The 8916-nt window shown below is 49.2% G+C and overlaps 1 protein-coding gene across 1 annotated transcript; it reads right to left on the minus strand.

The window, feature by feature from the left end:
* Positions 1 to 1156: 1156 nt before the first annotated feature.
* Positions 1157 to 5677, minus strand: LOC311611798 (beta-galactosidase-1-like protein 3). The gene is made up of 4 exons (XM_084864285.1): positions 5643 to 5677; positions 4949 to 5054; positions 3932 to 4040; positions 1157 to 1296 (listed from the first exon to the last, which is right to left on the minus strand). The coding sequence occupies exons 2-4, from the start codon at positions 5023 to 5025 to the stop codon at positions 1231 to 1233; spliced, it is 252 nt and encodes an 83-aa protein (XP_084720411.1). The 5' UTR covers positions 5026 to 5054; positions 5643 to 5677; the 3' UTR covers positions 1157 to 1230.
* Between the last annotated feature and the right edge of the window lie 3239 nt (positions 5678 to 8916).

Here is an 8916-nt window from a genome sequence, read left to right on the forward strand (position 1 = left end):
AGGAGGCCCTGGGACAACTGCTGCCAGGGGAGGGACAGAGGCCCATGTCTTGCACACGGAAGAAAGTTGTGCTGAGTAGTAAGGTAATGAGATGCTACTTGTACCCATGTTGTAACTTGCAAAGGGCTGTCATTGGGCATTTGCAAGGACAGTTAAAATTAACCATATTTTGTGCAGAGAAGCAGAACAGGCCAAGGTCACACAAATTGATTAGACCCAGGAATTAGACCTGGGGGTAAGAGGAGGTGGGCAAAGGGAGAAAATGGGGACGGAAAGAGACTTTACTTGGGGTGATGGGTGCACGATGCAGCGTGCAGATGGTGTTTTGTTGAGTTGTGCCCTTGAAACCTGTGTGGTTCTATGAATTAATGTCACACCGATAATTTTAAGTACTAATAAATAAATATAGAAAGGTGGGCTGCGGACAGAAGAGGTCCCTCTCAGCTGTTGTCAAAGGAAAACAGGATGGAGGAGAAGGATGGTGTTGCTATGGGAACTCTTCGCTTTGACCTTGGGTTCTCAGAGCGATACCACCTCTCCAGGGTCCCCTTCAACATGCATGGCCAAGAGAGGACTCAGAGATGTTCTTTATTCTAGCCCTAATTGGTTTGGCTCAGTGGATAGAGCATTGGCCTGTGGACTGAAAGATCCCAGGTTCGATTCCGGTCAAGGGCATGTATCTTGGTTGCAGGCACATCCCCAGTAGGGGGTGTGCAGGAGGCAGTTGATCGATGTTTCTCTCTCATCGATATTTCTAACTCTCTATCCCTTTCCCTTCCACTCTGTAAAAAAACAATCTATATCTATTGTATATCTATATCTATATCTATATCTATCTCCCTAGATAGATGATAGATATAGATATAGATATAGATATAGATATCAATAGATATTCTTGGTTCTTTCTTTTTTTAATATTTTTTATTGATTTTTTAAAAAGAGAGTAGGGGAGAGAGATAGAGAGTTAGAAACATCGATGAGAGAGAGGCATCAATCAGCTGCCTCTTGCACGCCCCCTACTGGGGATGTGACCGCAACCAAGGTATATGGCATGCCCTTGACCAGAATGGAACCTGGGATCCTTGAGTCCGCAGGCCAATGCTCTATCCACTGAGCAAAACCAGTTTTGGCATGGTTCTTTCTGACGCTTGTTCAAAATTGAAACTGGAGGTGAAGTGCTTCCATGCTCCCTGAAAATAAGCTGAAGTGCGTACCTCCTTCTATGCTGCCTTAGAGCACATCTTTCTCCGTGTCTGAGGTCAAGAGCAGCTCCATAATTCCTCTGCTCAGCAGGGCCTGTTGAGAAAACAAAGTGAACCTCCTTTTCCTTCCCCCGTGGGACACCTGCAGAGCCTACCAGGGCCCGCAGCTGACTCAGAGGCAGCCGAGGAAGGAAGCAGGAGCACGGAGAGCAGCCGGTTCCTCGCCTGGTGAAGGAAGGCATGTATGTCCAGTCCTTGGCGAACGCACCATACTCGTTCTCCACCTGCACCGCGATGATGGGGCCTCCCTGGCGGTACTGAGGCAGCAGAGAAAGGGGAAGTGAGGCTGCGGGTGGGAAACCTGGGGTATTGGGGGGGCTGGGAACCCTGACCCCGCTGGTGTGGGCACTCGGCTCCTAGCTGTTTCCTGACCTGGAGGCACGCTCTCTCCTCTCCCATCTGATGCTCAGTCACCTGCAGACCCTTCAACGGCACAAGGAGTCCCGGTGCCCTAGTCTTTTGTCACCACACCCTCAGTGTTTCCGCTCCTTCTCACACTAATTAGCTGCTTCAATATGAGAGCTCATAGCTACACTCTCACCTGCTAACACTCCCCCCATCCACTCGCCCTTCCTCTCTAAAACCAATTAAATATATATTTATTTTAGCCCCAACTCCAGCTCAGCACTCACCACACACAAACATGCATGCTCTCAACACACACACCGAAGGCTTCATCCTGACCAGGCTGCAAAGGACACTAACCACCTAACACTCCACTAAGTCACAACCTGTGCTCATTCACATGCGACCTGTGCAGCCTTCGCTTTAAAAATAACACTTTGAGAAATTGGGGTGACCCTGATCAGCAAGGCTCAATGGTTGCACATTGACCTATGAATCATTAGGTCACGGTGCCATTCCAGGTCAGGGCACATGCCCGGGTTGCAGGCTCCATCCCTAGTAGGGGGCGTGCAGGAAGCAGCCAATCAATGATTCTCATCACTGATGCTTCTCTGTCCCTCCCTCTTCCTCTCTGAATCAATAAATATATATATTTGGAGGGGGAAAATTATATATATATATATATATATATATATTTTTTTTTTTTTAAAAGCATGGCAGGTTTTATTTTTTTTTTATATATTTTATTGATTTTGTACAGAGAGGAAGGGAGAGAGATAGAGAGTTAGAAACATCGATGAGACAGAGTCATCGATCAGCTGCCTCTTGCGCACCCCCCACTGGGGATATGCCTGCAACCAAGGTACATGCCCTTGACCGGAATCGAACCCGGGACCCTTCAGTCCCCAAGCCGACTCTCTATCCATTGAGCCAAACCGGTTTCGGCGCATGGCAGGTTTTAAATATACATTTTCAAGTTTCAAAAGGAAAATGTCCAGTGAGAATTGTACATTTTTGTATAAAAAAGTATACAGTGGATAGAGCGTTGGCCTGCAGACTGAAGGGTCCTGGGTTTGATTCCAGTCAAAGGCACTTGCCCGGGTTGTAGGCTCCATCCCCAGTAGGGGGCGTGCAGGAGGCAGCCAATCAATGATTCTCTATCATCATTGACGTTTCTATCTTTCTCTCTCTCTCTCTCTCCCTTCCTCTCTGAAATTAATAAAAATATATTTTTAAAAAAGAACACATGCACACATATGCATGTGTGTGTGCATAAATAATTTGCCTCCATGTGTGTAGGAAATCTATGGAAAGACACAGAAAAGTCTGGTGCAATTGGTTGTCGGTCTCCTGAAAAGGTAACAATCGCTCTGGGAAAGGAGAGGAGGGGAGACTTTTATGTACTATAACCTTCTTTGTACGCTTTGAGCCTTTTCGCCATGTGTGTGTAGTGACTATTTAAAACAGCCAAGATTGCCCTGACCGGTTTGGCTCAGTGGATAGAGCATCGGCTTTTGGACTGAAGTGTCCCAGGTTCAATTCCGATCAAGGGCATGTGCCTTGGTTGTGGGCACATCCCTAGTAGGGGGTGTGCAGGAGGCAGCTGATTGATATTTGTCTCTCATCAATGTTTCTAACTCTCTATCCCTCTCCCTTCCTCTCTGTAAAAAAATCAATAAAATATATATTTTTTAAAATAAAACAGCTAAGCCAAAACCTGTTTGGCTCAATGGATAGAGCGTCAGCCTGCAGACTGAAAGGTCCTGAGTTCAATTCTGGTCAAGGGCATGTACCTTGGTTGTGCGCACATCCCCAGTAGGGAGTGTGCAGGAGGCAGCTGATCGATGTTTCTCTCTCATTTTTTTTTTAAATTACATACATGTTATTTTCAAAACTTGAATGTCAAGAGCAAAACTCTGGCTATTAAATAATAACAACAATGGCAATACAAAAGTTTCTCTCTCATTGATGTTTCTAAGTCTATCCCTCTCCCTTTCTCTATGTAAAAAAATCAATAAAAATATTTTTTTAAATAAAAATAAAACAGCCAAGTTCATTTAGGAGTAGAAATAAGCAGTAGAAAGAGCAGTGAGCCTAGAGAAAGCATCATCATACACCCACGCTCTCTGCTCTGTGGGTCCTGGCCGGTGTGATGCTTGTGCTCCCGGAAGCCCTGGGGCGAAGGTGAACTTAGATGAGGGTCTAGAGTGCAAGGGTGTCAGCTTCAGCTCCCAGACCCTGGGCCGGACTGCTCTGTGGCTACGTAGAACCAGCTGTCTCTGTGCCTCTCACTTCAGGAAGGACATGTCAGAAGGCCGTTTTACCTGGAGAGGAAGCACTCTGGCAATCGGATGATCAAAGTACCGATCAACAGCTTGGATAAAGCCCTGGTCAGCTGTCCTCAGTCTCAGCTCCGGGTCCTGCAGTAACCAGCTGGGGGCGAAAGGAGACAAGCTCAGCGCTTGAAACAGGAAGGCAGGAGGCGGGAGGGGTCAGGCCAGGCCCTGCAGGTCACCAGCTGCTTCCAGAGCTCCCTCCAGCCCAGCTTTACGTCTTCTGATCTCCTGCAGCCCTCAAGTGGCCTGGAAGATGCTCTCTGGAAGATCCTACTGTGCTGTCCGACTGACAAGTGTTGGGGTGACCCTTTGCAGCTTAGGAGGTGCCGCAGCTCCGTCAAGGCCCTTGGCGCGGAGGGGTGGGGCGGGGCCTCCAGTTGAGCAGAGCAGGACATGCATGCTTTGCTAAAATATCCCTTCCCTCACAGTCAGGCCTCTGTGGCTTCTGAGCTGAATGGGAGAAGACGCTCATCCGGAGGAACAGAGCCTTGACTGAGCCACAGGAGGAGAGTGCCCCCAGGAGCTGAGCCGGGTACGGCATACACTGGCAGCTGTGGCGTGAGTGGGAGCATGCGCTTGGGTGCTCACCCTGCACCCAGCTGTCAGAGAGAAGGCAAAGGGAAGTGAGGGGGAACAGAGGAGAGCTGAGGTCCCTCAGCTCAGTGGAAAGCATGGTCTTCCATTAACAAAATAAGAGAAAAGCTGGCGGGGGGTGGGGGGGTCAGAGTAAGTCCAGAGGTTGTCAGCACCCCCTTCCACCCCAGGACAGAGGCCAGAGACAGGACAGGAAGGAAGAGCTGAGACCACCCCGATGCCGCCTCTCCCCAGCCAGGTGCCCATGGCACCAGGACCCGCATCTGTGACCAGGACAAGGATGACAGCGGCGCCCGGAGCTCACCGGGCCACCGCAGGCCTTCCCGGAGAACACGGGCTCCGTGCTGGCAGATTCCAGCTCTGCTTTTAGTGAAACAAACCATCACAGCCCTCCACCCACAGCCCGCTCACCTGGGCAGGCCGCCGAGGTCGATCTCGCTGCAGATGTAGGGGCCTGGACGCAGGATCACCCTCAGCCCAACTGCCATGACCAGCCGAACAAAGGCCCTGGGCCACTCTGAGGATGTCCGAGCGGGGGGGGGTGGGGATGAGCCAGCACACACCGCAGGCTCTGCCTGCCCTCCTCCCAACCAGAGACAGGGAGAGAGAAGGGAAGGCCGAGCCCCCACCCCTGCAGAGCAGGTCATCCTGCACCTGTGGTCACAGGCCTGAGGCCCTGCAGCTGGGTTCTCACCAGCTCCCAGCCCAGGACCCTCTGCACAGCCCACCGGGTCATGAGGAGGGGGGTTGTCAGACAGGGGACAGGGTCCTTGCCATGAACCTGACCCGACCACCTTGCTGCCCCCCCTCCCAGCACTGGTGGCAGCACCCCACTGCAGAGCAGGAAGGGCTGACAGGGGACCAGGCTCCTCTGGGCTGCAGTGAGGAGGGCTGGGCTCAGGGGAGGCTGGGGCACCTGGGAGTAGCAGGCTCCCAGCTGGAGAGCACCTGGTCCCGGTGCAGAGCTGGCACCAGGGCCTGAGAACAGGCTCCACAAGCAGAGCTGAGATGCCACCATGGTCCCTAATCAACCCCGCCAGCCCTTCCTGCCCCCAGGCCCAGGCTCAGGCCCAGGCCAGGCGACAGAGGCAGCAACAGCACGTACTCCAGATCCAGGTTCCCGAAGAAGTCAAATGTGCCTCTCTGTGGCTCGTGGAGGTTCCAGGGGACATAGCTGTGGCAGGAGAGAGGGAAGTACAATAAGCATCTTCTTATTTCTTTCCTAACCAGTCCTAGGTCAGTCCCAAACCTATTTGAAAACCTAGGGTACTATGTTGGAGCAAGCTGAAGTTTCCCATGGCCGTTACACCTGTATTACATGAACAATGATTGCCCTCAATGGTTCCTTTCTCTGCCACCATTTGTGATCTAAACTGTCAATAATCCTGACTCTAGATTCCTCGGATGGATGCACTAATTATCCCACTCGCCACCCATTCTTGGTAATGCCCATTTAAAAAGTAAAGAGAAGGGGAGAATCCAAGATGGCTGCAAAGGTAAACACCTAGCCGCAGCCGCACACAACAATTTCAATAAAATATAACTAAAATATAAAATGGACATTACCCAGAACTACAGGAAAGTCAACTGACTGGAAATTCTACAATGAGAAGCAAGGAGAAAACCAGAAGGAAGAGCAAAGGAGCTGTAAAAGCCTAAGGTACGGAGACATGTAGCGCCCGCGGAGAGGACGGAGCAGGAGAGGAGGGGCGGCTGAGTGCCTGGCTGGTGTTCCCTAGCGGGAAGGAGATAAAAGCTCTGACTGTGCTGGGCCCCAATTTCAACTGCTCTGAACCCTAGTTCTAGGCCAGACCCTGGGGACCCAGTCTCATCCATAGGGAGCTGGGCTGTAAGGCGGAACCCCGGGGGAGCGGTGAAAGGAGGTCCCAGAGGCGCGCACATTGCGTGCAGAGAAGGGACAGTTGGCTGCGGGATTGCCCTGGTGGGAAGGAGACAAAAGCTCCCAACTGCTCTGAATACCACCTCTAACTCCACTTCCAAATGAACTGAACCCGTTCCGGGCTCATTGGGGGAGAGCCTAGACTGTTTGGTAGCTGGCAAAAATTGAGGGCACCTTTCTCTCAGAGGTGCTTGCAGTGAGTACTGAAGGACCCTGGGGATTACTGAGACTCAGGAACCGCATAGGGCGGGGCTGACAGAAGCCAGGGCTGTAGGCTCCACCCTGAAACCCTGCCCCATCAGGGAAGCTGCAAAAATGCCGAGACAACGAAATAGATCACAAACGAAAGAAATGGAGGACAAAAAGTGACTGGATATAGAGTTCAAATCTACATTTATAAGGTTTTTCAAGAACTTCCTAGAAAAGGTCGATAAGACCTATGAGGATATGAAAAGGGATCAACTAAAATTAATAAGGAATCAACAAGAAATTATAAGGGATCAACAAGAAATAAAGAATACATTGTCTGAAATAAAAAATATTATACAGAGTCCTAAAAACAGAATGGACGATCGCAAGAATCAAGTCAAAGATTTGGAACATAAAGAGCCAGAAGACACTCCTCCGCAGAAGCAAGAAGGCAAGAGAATCCAGAAAGTTGAAGATAATGTAAGAAACCTCTGGGACAACTTCAAGCGAACCAACCTCAGAATTATGGGGATCCCAGAAGATGAGAGAGAGCAAGATATAGAAAACATACTGAAAGAAATAGTGACAGAAAACTTCCCCCACCTGGTGAAAGAATTAGACTTACAAGTCCAAGAAGTGCACAGAACTCCAAACAAAAGGAATCCAAAGAAGACCACACCAAGACACATCATAATTAAAATTCCAAGAGCAAAAGACAAAGAGAGAATATTAAAAGCAGCAAGAGCAAAGCAGGTAGTTACCTATAAAGGAGCACCTATACGATTTTCAGCTGATTTCTCAACAGAAACCATGTAGGACAGACGGGAATGGCAAGAAATATTCAAGGTGATGAATAGTAAGAACCTACAGCCAAAGATAATCTACCCAGCAAAGCTGTCACTCAGAATCGAAGGCCAGATAAAGAGCTTCACTAATAAAAAATAAAAAATAAAAAAAAGCTAAAGGAGTTCATCAACACCAAACCAGAATTATATGAATTGCTGAAAGGGGTTCTTTTGGAAGAGAAAGTAAATAAAGATAAAAATTATGAACAACAGCCGAGACTGGTTTGGCTCAATGGATAGAGCGTTGGCTTGGGGACTGAAGGGTCCCGGGTTTGATTCAGGTCAAGGGCATGTACCTTGGTTGCGGGCATATCCCCAGTAGGGGGTGTGCAAGAGGCAGCTGATCGATGACTCTCTCTCATCGATGTTTCTAACTCTCTATCTCTCTCTTCCTCTCTGTACAAAATCAATAAAATATATTAAAAAAATTATGAACAACAAATACGTAACTATCAACAAGTGAATCTAAAACCAAGGAAATTTAAAAAAATCTGATGAACAATATTAACTGGTGAATATAATAGAATCAGAGGTATGGAAGGGTAGTGAACTGACGATACTTGGGGAAAAGGGGAGAGGGGGATGTGGGAAGAGACTGAACATAAACTGTGCACCTATGGATGAGGACAATGGGCGGTGGGGAAAGGGCAGAGGGTGGGATGGGAACCTGGTGGAGGAGAGCAATGGAGGGTTGGAGGGGGGGGGAAGGGACATTTGTAATAATATGAACAATTAAAATTTATTTTAAAAAATAAAATAAAAAAGTAAAGAGAAGGGAAAAACACAGTGTCTAGATATGCCCAATAAGTTATTGCTAGGAATTAATCGAAACAAGAACAGAGGAGGAGTTTCAAAACGATGATGGACATAGAATAAAGAAAGGTGACATCATCCTTGTGCACACATGAGACCTGCGAGTCTGAGAGGTAGGTGACCCTTCATCATAAAGGGCTCTCACTGGACAGGGCTCATCAGAAGGTGGATGTTCAGGCCGGGATCCTGACCCAGGAGCCAGAGATAGGCACTCTCCCTGTGGGCAGCGAGGACCAGAGGGCAGGAGGCACTCACATGGTGACAGTGTTGAAGCCACAGGCCTGCAGCTTCAGGAGGCGGTCCGCCAGTAACCCCAGGGCAGCCAGAAGTAATGGATGGAGCCCCCGAAGATCAGGAGTGATCAGAGTGAAGTGCAGGCTGCTCTCAGGGATGTTTTGCATCTGAAGTCCCACCGCACGGTCCTTCAGTTCCAGAGGGGTCAGATGTGACCAGTTTAACCTGCTGAGAGAGAGAGAGAGAGAGAGAGAGAGAGAGAGAGAGAGAGAGAGAGAGAGAGAGAGAAAGAGAGAGACAGCCAAAGCCCAGCAGAAGACGTTCTTGCTAGCTCTGTCCACGCTTCTGATACTCTTTTCTCCAGAAAAGGAGATCCCTGACCCCCCTCCATCCTATTC

This window comes from Pipistrellus hanaki, assembly GCF_964339955.1.
Source record: "Pipistrellus hanaki genome assembly, chromosome: 17".
Lineage (NCBI taxonomy): Eukaryota > Metazoa > Chordata > Mammalia > Chiroptera > Vespertilionidae > Pipistrellus > Pipistrellus hanaki.

Excerpts from the sequence above, each read along its gene's own strand:
- LOC311611798 (XM_084864285.1), bottom strand. The coding sequence starts at position 5,025 with ATGGCAGTTGGGCTGAGGGTGATCCTGCGTCCAGGCCCCTACATCTGC. Across the intron at positions 4,041-4,948 it reads GACCTCGGCGGCCTGCCCAG|CTGGTTACTGCAGGACCCGG; the intron begins GTGAGCGGGCTG and ends TTTCGCCCCCAG. Across the intron at positions 1,297-3,931 it reads CCAGAGTGCTTCCTCTCCAG|GCCCTGCTGAGCAGAGGAAT; the intron begins GTAAAACGGCCT and ends TTTTCTCAACAG.